Consider the following 17,137-nt stretch of genomic DNA (forward strand, 5'->3'; position numbering starts at 1 on the left):
ATTGCCCATTTCGCAAACCTTGTGTTGTCTTTTATATACTGTACTTAGAGTACCGTAATTTAGATAAAGATTTTCCAGCATTGTCGAAAATGGCAGCAATCGTAGGAAATATGTTACATAAACGAAAATCGGCTTCAAACATGAGCAAATTGAAGTTGCAATTTTTTAGCTTGAAATCGAAAAGTAGGATAGTAGATCGATTGTGCAAAAAACAGGAAAGAATTTGCAACTAAGTCGTTAGCACCTTAGAAGTGCAGAATTTCATACTGTGGGAAATGGGAGTGCCTGTGCTATATTGCAAGACAATATGATATTTTGTACGTGGGAAGATGTCGCCATGGTTTGGGCAGATTTGTTCCTTTAAGTCAGGTTGTTTTTCGATCTTGTCCACAAATATTTACGAAGAGTATATTCAGAGCATCCTTTCGAAATCGAAGCAATGCTTATATCCAGGTTCTCAACATGGTGCTCATGATACGGCGATGGCACTGCGCCAAAAGAAAAAAGTCCAAAGCCGTGGATTGTTCAACCTCACATCACAAGCAGTCTTCTGCTCTGTAGTTATGGAAAGTGACTGTCTGTCCACCGATGTTGCGACGAAACGTGGTACTCTGACAGACTACACGAGTGCTTGTCAACAATTGTTTTATTAATCCATGCATTACATAATTGCGCAAGCTCTTGCGAAAAGCGAAGTGACAAAAGAATTCTCTTGACAAAATTTCTTACAAATTATTATCTGCAGCTCAGAGATACGACCGAAGGACATAACAACGTTAAAACTCAGTAAAGCTTTGCACACAGGAGCACGAAAAAAAAGTACGATGATTACTCCAATCGAAACGAGAATCCATGAAAAACAAATGGAATTAATCAAGTCAATTTAAACGAAAACCCAACTCGGTACTGGGACACACTGAATCAACACCGCTGATGCAAAAACACTAAAATCGGGAGGTTAGGTTTGCTCAAGCACAAGCAGCATGGTTATCAACGATACATCAATGTAGAGCAGCTGCAGCAGTGATGCAGAAACGCTCAACAAGTATGAAACCACAAACAGCTTCAATGGTAGAGACCGATACATCTTGCATTAGTCATTAAGGTGCAACTATCCTAAAATGATTGGTACTGAAGTATGCCTCAGAGCAAGCTGGGGTTAAAAGAACTTGTCTGTTAAATGGGTTGCGAAAAACGTTGTCTGTAAAAAACGTGGCCTAACCTTTAAAATGCTCTTTTTTACAGCGTCAAAGTAAAAAAAAACTGATGTTTTGAGCATTGTGTTATTCTAAATAATCCCCATTAAACCAACTATTCGCTCTGAGGATACGCATTGTCATAGTGCGCGAAATGTCAGCGAAGCAATAAATCAATCTATTTGTCGTTGCTTCTATTTTCATCAGATGAACGATGCAACTACTGCTGGAAACGATAACTGTCCTAATGAACACCCAAGCTTTTCAGTATTCAAACCAAGTAATGTTACTTATAGAAAAAAAAAAAAAAATAACAAGTAGCATCCGTTTACTTTATGAGCCAAGCCAAAGCATTCTTCACTCTTCAGTTCTAATCTGCCCGAATCGAATTCATGTCTGCATGTCCTCTAAGCAAAGTTGCACTCTTGCTACATTGCTTGATGTGTGGCGACGTTGAAGTGATATCAAATAGGGCAAGCATTGTGTTGCAACGTGTATGTTACATTGAAGGGGCACTGACGTTGTAAGGCCCCTGACGAAGCCACACGGGCCAAAGGCATCATCAGGTCAGGCACTTCTATAACACTTGGATGGTTAGCCGACCCACAAATTTTCTTTAATATATGTTAATGCAACATTGGCAGGATAAGACGGCATCTATCCTAAAAGGATATGCCCTTTACACAAAGTTACAAAAAGAAAAAAACTTCACAAAATCATTCATATGATGTCATTTCATGATAAACAATACTGTGACGTCAATAATAGTTTAAAATGAACTTAAGCAGCGTGATAAAATTCCTGCACAATATTTATACAATAGAATGGCAAGAAGGAACGCGAATGTGATGTAGCACAAGCGCCTTCTCCAAAATTGTTTCTGATTCCGTCACTCGCCCTGTTGATGGGAGCGAGCGAAGCGAATTGCAGAATTCCACCGCCAGGGAGGGGTGCACATGAATTACCACAAACGAAGGCAACATCGGCCGGAAGTTGAGCTCATTACTCTCCTTCTTCATTCTCCAGCATCTCTGTCATTAGCGGAGGCATCGCACCCGGCGGGATCTCCTCCTTGACGGCGACAACTCGATCCGCTCCTAGATTACACATCATCAGTTAGTGTGTATGCAAATTTGTAAAGATAACAGGCGCTCAGTACAAAAGTGAAGGAGGTTGAACTAAACTAAAGAACACAATGCGATAAAATAATGAGCGTCCTCTCACCACGTAGGCTGATGCTTCTTAAATCGGATATTTTCATGATAAGTTTTGGAAAAACTTGAGGCGAATCAGGTCGTCGTTTCCTCGCGTAGAACTTAAGACCTTCCACCAGGGACTCCTGGAGGTTCTCAACTTTATCCGCCTCCTCAAGCTCCGGCCGGTCTGCAATGAAAGTCAGTTGCTTGTTGGTGTCATACGTGACGGATATATCTGCGCCACCAAGGGCACAAGTAAAATCGTCCAAAAAACAAAGATGACCAGTGCATGACAATATCATTTGAATCATACCACATCAACACGGTGCCTATTGGCTGCACCGCCGAATGTGTGAGCCTCTGCACGACACTCGGGACTATCGAGGTAATGCCGCTGTGTGTTTGACATAACACTAAATGACATGCTTGACAGTGGACACGAATATCGGCTTCCCTACTCTCCCTTCCTTTAATTTAACTAAACTTTGCAACCACCCGGTGTTTTCCTAATTACGGTGTAAAACTACGGGTTATATTTTAAAAGTACCGACAGTCGACCTCTTTATGGGGTCGAAAACATTTGTTAAATTCAAACAGCAAACTTTGAACCGAATTTGTATCATCTCCGGGCCATAAAACGTGAAATCACCGCGTACAACTAAGCCACAACAAATCATTTTTCAGCTGAACACGTCTTTCCGGTAAGTGAACGCCGATGGAAGCCTCATGCAATGAAGCAACAAAGTTAGTCACTTTCAACTGCCACTTTTATCGCATAACTTTGCAAAAGATGTATTTTTGCTATATCATAAACACATGATTGATAACAATGCGGAGTGAAATAACAAAATTAAAAGCAAAACAAATTAGAACGTTTTCTGCTCAACACCATGCCCTCGCCCAGAACAACCACTTACAATACATCGGCTGAAAATTGTCACTGCATGTTTATGAACTGAAGAAGGGGTCAAACTGCTTCAGTGGCTAAACAAACGATGTTCATTGCAGCGTTGTTGCTTACTTTTACAAGTTTGTGGCACAACAAAGTTATCTGCCAAAGCACCATCATTACTTAATGTGTGACTGCCACTCAGTGGCAGGTAACCTACCTGCGCATATGAGGCAGATGGCGCTAAGTAGACCAATTTCAGTCGGGTCGGCTTCAAGTGGGTGGAGGGATTGAGCGAAAGAGAAGACCTGCAAGATGGCCATGACATCAGCGAAATGCGTCCTCAATACACAAATTATTATAAAGTTGTACTGAAGAGGATTCTATATCCGAAATCTCGATTCACAACATGATTCGGTAGTATTTAGACTATGTTGTGCATACACCTTAAACACAGAACTTTAACTCGTTGAAGTCCGACAATTGGAAATACACAAACGCGTATACTAAGAGAACAAACGTAACTACCTGTTCTGTGATGGGACCAAAGCCGCACATCTTCATCTGGCTGCGATTGAGTGTCAACCCGTCCGAGAATGTCATCGAATCCTGCTCCGGAGAAAACCGGGAACAAATTCGCAGAAACTGCAACAAACAAATCAGTGAATGCTCAAGAGTTTGAATGCATACCAGAAAGATTACAGCTGTTTTCAATTCGTAACTTTTTATTCATCGCAACAGCATGGTCACAATGCCAATCAAGAAAATTTAGAAAAAAAAACAAAAAAACAACAGCCGCCACTTTACCGTGATGATTGGTAACAAGTGAGTCATGGTACCAGAATGATGGACTAACCAGAACTTCCAAGCAAGCGCACTTCAGGAGAGTTATCTGGTCGGCGATGGTAAAATCCTGAAAGCCGGGAATCCCCTTCGCAAACTCAACGATTTTCACAATCGAGTTGGTCGAGAGCTCAGCGAACTTTTCCCACAGTTTGGTGTCGGTTTTCTTAGCTTGAGCGTCGGGCGGAAGATTATTCGCCTGCGTCGCAAACCAGAAGTTATATTCAAGAAAAAATGCTAGAAAGACTTCTCCCGAAAAGCGCTTCTGTCACATTCAAGAAACTCAAATAAAAAGAACATTCCGACAGGAACTAAAAACATGAATTGCTACCAATTGGAGATGACACGTCATTAAGTCAAGCACGAATCTTAATTCAAATCATTCAAAACACGCCGAAAAATGTTCCAACTCACGACTTTGTACTTGTTGAGGTCGGACTCGTTTGGGAAAGTATCCACGTGAAACTTGGCAACTGAAGCCACCAAACTTTCGATTTCAGGCGGACAAGTTTGCTCTTCCGGGGAGTGAGGTCCGTTTCCGTTTTGCTCTCCGTTTTTAGGATCCTTTTCCTTTCCGCGTCGTTTGTTCCGGTCATTGCGAACAGCTGAAGGACGGTGTATGTTACAACAAAATAAACAGATAAAAAAAAATTTGAAACGTTGTTATTGCATAAAGAAAGTACGTGTGAAATGATTGTGTCTTTTAAGACAAATAAAAACGAAGTCAACATATTCCGAAGATGAATACAAAATAGATTGAAAGGACTCACACTCTCTCATCATGCCGGCCTGGATGCATTTCTGCAAACGACAAAACTGGCATCTGCTCCTAGTGGACTTGTTGATTACGCATTGCTTGTTGCGGTGGCAAGTGTACTGCATGTTCTTTTGAACGCTCCGTCGAAAAAATCCCTGGACAAATATATTGAAGAGTTGTTAAGTAAGCGGTTAGAAAATCTTGCCGACGCAATCTCCAATCGCGTCATCATGATTAACCGTGGCATATTCAATATGACGTACACTAGGCTCATATATTTTGGCGATGAAACGTTGAAGCTTCATGGCATCAGCAACAACGCTGGAGATAATATCCAAAATTCATTCCTGTGATGAAGAATGCCAAGCAGGAAAAATTAATTGTCATTCAACTTCCACCAGATAATGTCGCGCAAAAGTTGCTGGCTGTCACAGTCAGCAGCCACTAATAAAAGGCAGGGATAAAAGGTTATGAAAATAAATCTTTGTAACGCATCAAAGAAAACAGGTTTGGCTATGAAAACTGAAAATCTGACACGCAAGGTTTCACATCAACTATCAAAACTATCGAAAAAAAGGGATTTTCCTCTTGCAGTAAACAACGGCGAAAGCGAAATCAGTTGTTTTATTCCTGTTGCTTTGAATGTTACAAGCCCTGAGATATGTGGACGTGTGATGACGCCAAAAGTATGGATTCCATCTCAACTCGTTTCCAGGTTCATTTGAGGCGATTTAGGAGAAGCGTTATCACTTTATGTCAAATCTACGTTGCAGGTTGCACTCAAAGTGGTGATTTTGCACCGCAACAATGCAAAGGGCAAAGTTTCACTTGCTGGAATGTGGCATGCTGCGTCAATCGTTACACTCTACAGATGCCATCAAGTGGCAAAACATGCTTGGCTGGGCACAGATCAATTCAAGAAACCACAAGAATCTACAGACAGGGTTGCGTTGCATCACTAACTTTCCCATGTTGAGGCACAGGGTTCGTGCTGGCAAAACAATGACGTTTATGACAAGACAGCCAAACAAGATCAACAACAATGAACTCTCAAGACTGAGCTGGAACATTGTGTAACGTTGATCTGACATGCCACGATTGTTCTGTGAATAAAGCAGGCGACTGGGAAGCATTAGCAGACTGCCATGTTGAGCGACTCGTCACTTTCGCTAATCATCGCTGACAACATTGTGCCACTGTGCTTGCGAGATTAAAGACAAACAAATTCCACTTTCAATAGCACAACCAGGCCACCATGAGCACAACATACAAGTGGACTGGTAGTCTGTTGCAAGTATGCGCTGTCGATAGTATAGTTTGAATTGGGTTATTGTAGTATGGTGATATAGCAATGCAGACTTCTGGTTATAACAGCTAGACCTAGAAAGCCAGGTTATTCGTTCATTCCACACTTACAATTGGTTCACTCCAAACTACGGAGATTTTTTTCAATTTTCTTCTTTATGCTTAATTTAGTGGAGTAATGAAATATTTTGAAGCAAATTGATTGGTGTGGACCTGAGGTAACAACTTCACGATAATTCAGGTAAAAAAAAAAAAATAATCCGATCGAGTATTCCAGACCAATTACGTCATTTAATGTAAACGATGCTCGCTGACATAGTGATCAGCCAGCTTCGCCACACTCATGGCTGACCCGTGGCCTACCAACTGACCACATACTAGATCACGATATTGACTCCTCACCTTGCATCCTTCACAGGAAGCCACACCGTAATGGTATCCAGATGACTTGTCCCCGCACACAAAGCAAGGTTTGTAAACTCTAGGTGGGGGAGGAGGGGAAGGGGGGCACTGCTGTTGAGCCACTTGGTTTACCCCATCAGATTCTGATCCAGAATAGCTACTCCCAGTCGATGACAAGCCTACGCTGTCGGGTGAAGCTGAAATATAAAGCTCCAGATTAGCCACGAAACGTATCGATTTGTTTTGGACGATGAGCACTGAACTGCAATTTATGAAGTCTCAAGTGGTTTTGTTCATCACAAGCATCTACTTGGAATTCCAATTCACACACATCGCCTCACTGTCGTTTGGCATTTCACTAACACCGTGTCAGTTCATTTGAATGCTTGTTCGTGAACCCACAGCGACAACCACGGCTTACCCAGTGGGCAACAAGTCACTGTTATAAGGATTTCCAGCCCATACTTCTAAACTAAACTTCTGAAGAAGGCACGTGTTTACGAGGTTTGCGATTACTATCAACAAAGTAGTTACTGACAATCAATATTTTGCTGCAAGAATAAGAGAACGCTTTAACCATTACGAAAACAAGCGCGATTGAATAGTTTGCGAATGAGCAGTTCACTCCCTCCGACAGCAAACGAGCGTGGCAATTAAAGAAATGATCGGACGTTGTTGCGACGTTTATTGATCGAACAATAACGCAAAGTAGGCCAGCTTCCTAAAAAGCTGATTCGATATGGCGCCGGCAGTGGAGTCAACACTTCTAACAAGAAAGTGGCAAATCAAATTTAACTGAAGCAGAACAATCAGTCAAGCGTGAAAAGTTTTTATCAGCCATGCAGCAAAGGAAGATGAGAGTAGCAGGTATGTCAATCAAAACCATTTGGTGGAGACGCATGACAGTTGTTGAAAGTTCAACACTGCAATCAGCAAAGCAAAAATTATGATCAAAACTGACGTAGCATCATGAATGTCCCGTATCATGCTGAGCACTTTGCTTGGTCGAAAAAAGGTACAATTCAACAGCTAGCAGAACTTGCAAATCCCATCATCCAATAACGCCATTGATGAAAGGCTTACAACACTTGCGAAGTCTAGTTATAGCATGTCATCGTTGAAGTAAACGTTATTCTACAAGAGATTATCACTCGAATGGATTGCAACGTAACCTAAGCGATTTGGCATGACCTAACCATAACCGGGGATTAACGCTAATAATAAATTACGTTACTCGCTCAAGGCGCGGGATGGTGTCGATCGTAGCAAATAGAATTAAATCTCGCGCGCGTTGAAATATGATTACAAGAAATGTATCATTAGTCAAAGTCTTTGTCTTGCAGGTCAACGGTGTGAGCGAGCTGTGAATCCAAAATAGCCGATTTAATTAAATTTCGAATCCTTAGCATCGAACACGCCATAGCAAAGCTTCAACAGAGCGAGGCATGATTCAAACAAAAATAGAAGCTGCTGACACTTCAAATATGCGTCGAGACTCACTGCCCATCGAATTAATGACGTAGTGCTTGCTTGTTCTCTTCGATCACATCAAAGCATGACAATATGACATGACATCAAACCTCGGCAGAGATGAAGCAAGCCACTGTGAGTTCGTCGCCATGTTTGTGGCATATCAAGAGTCGAGTTGGTTTGAAGCGTTTGTTTATACAAAAAATTGCGCATAAGAAAATTTACGTCGCTCTGTCGCCTCCGGGTTTACAAAATAATTATTAATTTATGCCAAATTTTGATGAAAAATAATTTCAAATATTACAATTAACACGTGTTCGGGATTTCTTGGTGAAACAGTGCTGCTCTTATACATTATAAATGGACGCAAAGCCTTCCATTTAATATTTAATGGGAGAAAGCAGCCAAATGAACGGAAACGTTTAGTTATAAATAATCTTGTGCGATGGCTCAGAGCATAATGAGCGAGAATTTGTGGAACAACTCGAAATGCTGCAATATATCAATCAAGCAGAGTTGACTTGTGGCAAAGGATTCACTATCACTCTGATACTGAAGTGTTCTCAAAAGCACTTCAGCCATACAAATCCAGTCAGCAGAGAGTGACCACGTAGCAAGTGAACTATGGAAACATAAATGCTTTAATTGCTGCGCTCCAATTACAACAATAGCATGTCCACCCGACCTACATTATAAACCGGTCAGATGCATCCATCTGCGGAGTGACTCTGTCAGTAGAAATTTGTGTTAAGTTGACTGGGCCAAAGTCATTCTACAGTAGGCTAGCAAGGTTTTGTATTTCAGCCCTGTTACTACAATTCCATCACAATACTATGCTGCAAATAAAGTGCAGTACAGATTCGTGAACAGGCGTTTCGAGCCGGGGCAGAGCCGGGCAACAGTCACGATTCAATGAACACATTTCTTGGAAAGTAAGGGTTGTTGCATTCACTATGAAGACATTAATCATGTCATTTGGTCCTTCAGATTTTTAAACGTATTTAAACGCTCCTATTGAATACAACTGTTTATGTGCCTCTTAAACTAAGGTTTTGCCCCTTTTTCCCATTCCTTGGCGTAGCTGGCATATCGCTTGCCATAGCTGATTTGATACTATTTTTGACGTCAACTACGAAAAACAAAATGCTATAAGTGGACATTGAAAGTAGTGCATGATACCCTTCACAGATACCGGGAATTGTTTAGCCAAACTGCCTACAGAAACTACGACATTGCAAAACCACGTGACACAAAACAATTAATATCGCCAGGTTGTTCTTCAGCATGCCACGCTTTAAAACAATCCAACACAAAGGAAGTGCGTGCATGAAGACTGACTACGATCGTATAACTAATCTACAGAAGAGCTCACACAGCAAAGTTATGGTTGGTGTAGCAAAGACAATCGTCAAGTTTCCAATTACAAGAAACTGCACTCTCTGAGCCTGTAAACTGTAAACTAAACTACAGATAAAAACTACATATAACGATGGCAATCGATCTATATGTGGTGATATAGTATTTTTCACTTTATGGTTTTGTTAACAATCTATTCCTGTACAATTTTGGGAAATAATCTGTATTATACAGTACAGAGTACACAATGTCAAATTGTGATTATCCTCTGTTTTGCTGATACTTTTCACTGAATTGGCACCCATGGGGTGAAAAGTTAATCAAACTACTTGAATACAAGGATGCTTGCAGATACAAGAATACTTGCGATTTTCAGCAGTATCTTCTGATAGAGTATTGAACACAATAGAATTGTCCTATTGAAATCTACAAAACGTCTTCTAGGGATGAATGCATGCATCACAACTGGGCATATATTTAAAATACAAATGTTTTACTTGAGATATGGTAAGTGGCTGAAAAACCTTTACTATTTTCACAAATCTTTGACTACGGTGATGAAGCATGTTACTGGAATAGGCTAATTTATGTAAAAGAAACATATTGCATATTAAAGTATAGATTAACCAGAGGCGAATGAAATTGTGATGACAACACATCTTGCTGCTATGCAATAAAACTGCTAAAAAAGAAATAACCTAATCCAGTGTGTTCACATTGATAAAAGAAGATTTAATGGAAGCTAACAACTGAATTAAAATGAAGTTTTTTATGAAGCTGTTTTGGTATTATGTCACAAACAGTTGTAGGAAAATGACGTTGCAGATAGTATATTAACATCTATATTGCCTGTTGAAAGGTGAAACGTCAAAGGTTTACTTGCACTTGGTAGTTTTGTTACCTTTAAACCAACCTTTGGCCATTTTGAAGACAACATCCTAAACCACTATTTCATCTGATTTCTAACATTGCCAAGAATTGATGCTTAAAGAAGTTCCCAAAAGGATTGTATGATCCCCAAGAGAGAGTGTGCAAGCAAGTATTACCTTAACATGACCAATGTGGTTTACCATTTAAGAACATCAACACTTACTGATTACAGAGAAATGAATGAAAACACTAGATTAACTAGTTTGAAATCAGGTTAATTTCATGATGTATAAATGTAACCAGCTGATTTTATCACATTAATTATTTCTGTATTTTCATTGCAAATGTAAAGAAAACTTTAAACAAAATGATATCAAAACTCACTATTTATTTCATTACATCTTAATTTAAAATTGCTCTTGTAAAAAATTGACAGACAATGAAGCTGATTGAAAGACTTTGTGACAAACGCCTCTGGCATGTGCTTATTGCTACAAAACAGCTTATTGGTAAGTTTATCCACTACTTTGTAAAATTGCCATCACCTGAACAAACTCTTTACATAATTAATACTTTAGAAGCCCTACTACAAGATCAGCCTAAGGGCATGCACTGTGTTTACCATCAACTTGTTATCAAATCACTTCACTGTGTAGTTAAACAAATAAAGAGAAAAATTGGTGAGTTCACTCAGTGAAGCATGTGGTGTTTAAGCTACAGTATGTGTTCTGGAAAACTTCAGAATTAAAACCAACTTCCAAAAAACATCTTGTGAAGACATATCTTTCACAACTGTATTAACAAATGCTATTTTACTAACACATTTGTAGGCCTACAGTTTAAACAAAGTGTTGAAAGAATTTCATAAATATAAGCCTTTTTTACATAATGTCAAGGAAATGTAATTCTTTTATGCGTATACATACATCTTTGGTTATAATCCCACTGATAGTAAGGAGGGTGATAACCACTTGAAGGGTTTAAACTAAGAGTGTGAAGAGGTGGTGGAGAGTCAATCATTGAGCCAATGGCACCACCATACACCCCTCCCATTCCATTCCTCATCGCTCCATCCATAGAAGTGGTAGGAGTAAATATATCAGTAAGTATACCGTTCATTCGATTTCTCCATTGTTCTTGAAACTCCATCACATTCATTGCAATAAAAACGTTTTAAGATCTCAAAAACTTTTCTACAATTTATCTAAGCACAAAAACAACAAGTCAAGTTTTGTTGTTTGGTTTTGTGTCTGTTTGATTGTTCTTTCTAAAGATCAAAATGACAATTAAACATGACAGAGCTCCTGAGAAACAAAACTATTAAATTGTGTATAAACTAAGAAGAGTTTTAGCTTCTGGTAAGCAATCAATAAGCAGCTATTTGCTGAAAAATAGCAAGTACTAATTTAGTTACCTTGGGTAAAACAAAAATACTTATTGCACACCACAAGAGAAGCTAACTACAAGCACTGCAAAGACACACTTTATCAATTGTATTGTACTTCTTTTGACGCACCAAATGATAGCCGAATTAATCTTGATATTAAACAAACCCTTTTTAGGATGTTGTGCTCAATTGCTGTCATTTCTGAAATCACTAGATCAGCAAATCATGGTACAAAAACATTTCGTTGCCAAATCGTTCTGCAAAGTGCTAGGCCGCTGCACACAAAGTGATAGAAACACTACACTTGGACTATACTGACTACGGTACATGATGAATAACTTCCCCTCACTGATCATGTCGCCACTTAGCATAAATAGGCTCAACTTCACATTTTCTATGTTTTGTCCAGTTTTCAAGCGAATAATCAGGCACATGCTTGTTTTCGCTCTTGTTACAGCAAACGTGGGAAGTGTACAGTCTGCAGTTTACCAAACCCATCACTCAGAACATAACCTTCGAGTACATCGTTTCATGAAAGCGATTTCCTGCCAGTGCTGTGTTAGCAAAGTGGCGCTCATCAGCCTGTGACGTACCAGCACCTCTTTTCTCTCTTACTTATCGCGCTTTTTTCTTTCTCTCTTTTAAAGATTTTTTTTATCATCGCACGAGTAAACAAAGTGATGAATTACAGCCAGATCACAATCAAAAGCAATTAATAAATGAGGAAATGCAGTTAGTGAAACTCAATAACTGCCTGCATCTGAAATAGAATAATCTAACATCTTGTTATTTTAACTTATAGATCAAAAAGTCTTCAAGTTTCAATGTCAACCGTTTGAAAAAACCCGACCACTGTAAGCATACAGGTACTTCACGAAACGTGATTGGAAAGAAGCGATAACATCATACCATCATGTGCAGCGGTTGTCTTCAAGCGTGTGGTAAAGCGCCAAGTTTTGCAACAAGCAAACACTTTTTCTTTTCCGTTAATCGGGAATTATCACAACAGAATGATCTGCCACTTACATTTTTGTTCCAAATCCGCGTAACACAACAAGAAATATTTCCAAAGGTAGAATGAATAACATTCAAGTGCAATCAACCCTGCAAACTATTTTCAAGTGTCAAATGACAAAAGTGAAGCCTTGATGAACAAAAATAAAAACATTCCAAATATCCTCGCAAATTGCCCGACTGCTTTGAGCAACGCAGTGTTCGTTGTTGAAGCCGCTCCCAATTGATTGCGCCATGCTGGTTGCGGGCTGAAAGTGTTCAGAAATATATCTAGAATCGCGATAACCTTATAATAAGCTGCTAATCATCATGTTTTTATAAGTCGCATACTAAAAACCATTGGCATCAATTCAAACTAAGTATTAATAATAACGCTTCCGCCAAGTGAATAATTGCAATTTAATGGCAACTTTAGATCACGGATCAGCTACACGCTGGGACTATTGCCATGATAACTGTTCTCTATTGTTCTCTAAATTGTACTGTTCTCTAATGATAACTGTTCTCTAAATTTTCTTAGGCTGAACAAGATTACCATCGTTGGACATGAATTGAAACCCCCGTGAGGGGGGTATATAAAAGCTGAGACTATTCAATCTTTTAAATTGTTCCATTAGTTCTGACGCAGTCATCGTGGATGAAGGTTTTGGTTACATCTCTTGCCAGATGTCTGTTGCGTACGATACTGAACCAAAAAAATTTAAAAGCAAATGCAATTCGCATTAGTTTCAGTAAGATTTATTTTAAACCTTAAAAATCAAGCCTTTGCAACTGTAATACTATACGAATATGAAGTGAAAAAGGAAATTCCTGTCGATTGGTAACACGACGTAAGTAATGGCTTGATAAACCGACTCTGTCACATTTCTTGCGTTTCGATTGAGATCGCAAAAACTGTTTGAAGGTTCTATCGCTTTACTAATCTAGTCGATTTCCTCATTGTTACCTTTATTTTGCTAGTGATGCCTCAATAAAACATCACCTGAGGAAGTTGTGATGGCTTCGATCTAACCTCAAGAGTCAAGAAGACTTCATACTTGCAATCAATAGTTTCATTCTCTGCCTACCTTGGATTCAACCTTCCCACTATTCAAAAGAAAACCCGTAGAAACAGCATGATGTAAGCTTCTCAGTGGATGTCACAATTGATCAGTGTGACTGGCACTTGCAAAAAAGAATCCAGAAATATTTTACGTTATGCCTCAATGCACATCGATGTGATCAGCCGCCTCAACAATTAAGATTTGCATCTTTACAGCAACCAGAGACGCTCATCAAACGTATATGATGCAACGTCTCACAAGCTCATCACAGTGACGCTCAAAACAAGGAGTTGCAACTGCTCAAGATAAAACAGCATTCCAGAAAAGAACAGAGCGGAACCTCGACAGACAATGCTGGGTGCTGTTTTGAAACTCAGAAACACGATAAAGTAAAGCGAATCAACGAGCAAACTTATGTTTCCGTTTCGCATGCGCGGCAAGCGACTGATATCGACAAAACTCGCATTTCCATGCAGTGTGATGGTTTGTACTTTGAACAGTTGAGCACGCTAGACATTGCATCCCGGAAAACCTCATTTTATTATAGCAAGTGAAGAGTAAGTTTTTTTAATCGCTTCTGCCACTGCATGGATACATGCTTGATGAGAACTTCATAAAAGTTGAAATCGTTCTGTTCGTGTTTGTATTTTGGTTACTATTAAGTTAAAACAATTTGAATTTCGACCCGATACATTTGTGACATAACTAAAATCATGTTGAAAACATTGGGTTGTTAGGCAGATTGTATCAATGTATCACGACATGCGGGTGAGGCGCATTATACAAATGCGCACGATGCTGGATGACAGATGTTCAAGTGTAAAAAGCACAAGCAACAATTACAAGCTATTATTACTTTATTGGCAATCTGCTCATTCAAAATAATTTGACAAATGAACTTTCTAAATTACATCGTTCAATGAAATTTTGTATCTGATCTCTGGAAAGGGGATACTTATTTGATTGCCTGACAACATTATTTAGCGACAACTGATGCCAATCAGACATGGGAGAAAACACCCACGGATTTGATGTTAGAACAAAGTTACTTTTCCAATTCTGACAACTTCCAGGCTCATCAGCATCCCAGCACAAAGTCGGTAATCAAAGCCGGATCAGTGGTTCGATAAGAGACACGGCACCGTGATATTCGAACAAGAGAGCAGGCACAAAGGATGATCAACTGTCAACCTAGCTTTAAAAGACTGACGTTTTTTATGGACTCTGCAAAGAATTGTTACAAAAGCTCTAAAACTGAGACGAGCATGTTTGATACCAAAGAACTACAGCACAACAGACGGCATGTAGAAATGAAATTACATGATGATTATGTTCATGAAAACAACCATCTGAGTCTGTGAAGAGGCCACCCCAGCGACTGCTATCCAGAGACCCGCTTGTGCCAATCAAGCTATCAATCCAGCTAAATGGGCGAAACACCGAACCGTCAATGCAGCAGGGCATGGGTGAAAAACTCTGCAAGACTCCGTACTTTCATCTGTGTTGGTTTCTTCACCACCAGTGTGCCTCTGCCAGAATTATTCCGCTCAGTTTTGCATGAGCGGGGAATGTCACTTTCCGCGATCTGAGTGTAGCATAAAGAAACAAACCGCAATCAACAACTACACCACCTAAAATCGGAGAGGGGTCTGTGGCGATTGGATGAAGAAACAATACAACGGCTGCTTGATACTTGTCTTGATATTAAGACCAGGCCACCACCACAAACATCGTTAAAAGCAAAACCTCTTGACCCTGGACTGGAAAAGAACACAGGTTCATACGAAGAAGACCCATCACGTGCTACAGGCTTTGCCATCCCAAAACAGCGAGAAGATTTGAATGTTTCCGAATGTCTGGTATGTGCTTATGGTAAGATGGAACATAAAAAATGGACGCGGCTTGACAGTAAAGTTAATAAATTGATTAGCTGCAACAACCTAGTTACTACATGTCTACCTGACACATAGCTGCCAATAAATACACAGCATCAGATTTGGCCATGGCTAGGATGCTTTCATTAGCACGCAAGAAACAATAGACGAAGTATATTTGACAATCGATGAATGTGACGAGAAGTTGCAGCGCAGTCAATATGCTGTAGTAACAATGAAGTGCAGCTTCTCAGCCTGCTTGGTCGGCAAAAAGCCTTCTGGCTTGCTTAAAATAGCAATTAGTGATCACCATTAATGGCTTGCTGTGATCAGCTCCCATGGGTGTGGTAAGTGATGGGGGTTACTTTGATCAGCGATTGGAAAGATACCAAGAATGTGTTGATTGAACTTGTCTGGTGTAGTTAAACAAAATTAACAAGGCATGACGCTTGGTATTTCTTCTGGCTTGTCTGTGCGTCAGATATTTTTATCATTAATTGAACGACGCAACTCATGTTAATGGCTTAACGGAGCGCTCTTCAACGGGGTAGGTGGTTTACCGATTACCCAAGAGTATACCGAATCACGAGTAGGGTGTACAATTGAAGATTGGTATACAAAGAGTTCACGACTCTACGTATACACTAGCTTGCGCTTGGTTTTTAACCTCAACTTATGATGATGTAGAACTTGATTGCAATTAAAAGTGATCTAGAATTTGATATCGTGCCTGGCTTTCGCTATCTTGATGACACGATTGAGCAATCGGGAGGCTGTATGAATACCACTGCAGTTAGGGTGCAATTGGCCAGGAAAAGTTTCTGTGAGCTCATCCCTATCCTTACAGACTGGAATCTTCCCTTCGGTAACCGCGGTCATGTGTATAGTATGTGTGTGAGGAGTGTCTTATTGTATGCAACTGACACCTGGCCCACCACCATCGAAAAGAAAAATCGGCCATGTAGCCACGACAATGCCACGGTACGATTAACCTGTTCCAAGCTCCTTTCTGACCGAGTGACAATGGAAGAGCTGAGATCCAGGCTTGGCATCCACCAGCTTGAAGATGTCTTAAGATGGAGAAGGGTGCGTTGGTACGGACACGCGCAGCGCATGGAAAAAGACGCGTGGTCGAAGAAAATCCAGTCCTTTCACGTTCATCGAAATAACCCTCGAGGACGTCAAAAGAAACGTTGGCTCGACACTCGAAAGATTTTGTTTTGATCAGAACCGGGAACGAGTGGCATGGGAAAATGCCATCAGACAAAATAGACATTCTTTGTCGTCCAAACCCGCAATACGGGGAACAAGAGACGTTAAATCGTAGAGATTATATCAATATCAATAAAAAAGTCAGGGTGAGCACTTGGAAACTCTTTTATGAAAAGTAGCTTTTTATCCTTATTGTTGGTCACTCAAATTTAATTGGTGATCGTTTTGCTGTGCATTTTATTAGCAACAAAGGTCTACAAGCAAACGCATGGATTGTGCACTGTGCAGTTACTTACCGATGAACCACCATTGTATGAGGGATT

The 17,137-nt window shown here is 40.0% G+C and overlaps 1 protein-coding gene across 1 annotated transcript in view; it reads right to left on the bottom strand.

Moving 5' to 3' along the window:
• Nucleotides 1-628: 628 nt before the first annotated feature.
• LOC145769507 (retinoic acid receptor beta-like) overlaps nt 629-17,137 on the bottom strand; it is an 85,622-nt gene continuing 69,113 nt past the window's right edge. Inside the window, exons 7-14 of the mRNA XM_082581157.1 lie at nt 6,589-6,785; nt 4,895-5,036; nt 4,539-4,729; nt 4,138-4,323; nt 3,810-3,926; nt 3,502-3,589; nt 2,421-2,579; nt 629-2,293 (exon numbers count right to left, since the gene is read on the bottom strand). Coding sequence (XP_082437283.1) covers nt 2,199-2,293; nt 2,421-2,579; nt 3,502-3,589; nt 3,810-3,926; nt 4,138-4,323; nt 4,539-4,729; nt 4,895-5,036; nt 6,589-6,785 — 1,175 coding nt within the window. The 3' untranslated portion in view covers nt 629-2,198. The remainder of the gene's footprint in view (nt 2,294-2,420; nt 2,580-3,501; nt 3,590-3,809; nt 3,927-4,137; nt 4,324-4,538; nt 4,730-4,894; nt 5,037-6,588; nt 6,786-17,137) is intronic.

Source organism: Aplidium turbinatum, chromosome 1 (assembly GCF_918807975.1).
Source record: "Aplidium turbinatum chromosome 1, kaAplTurb1.1, whole genome shotgun sequence".
Lineage (NCBI taxonomy): Eukaryota > Metazoa > Chordata > Ascidiacea > Aplousobranchia > Polyclinidae > Aplidium > Aplidium turbinatum.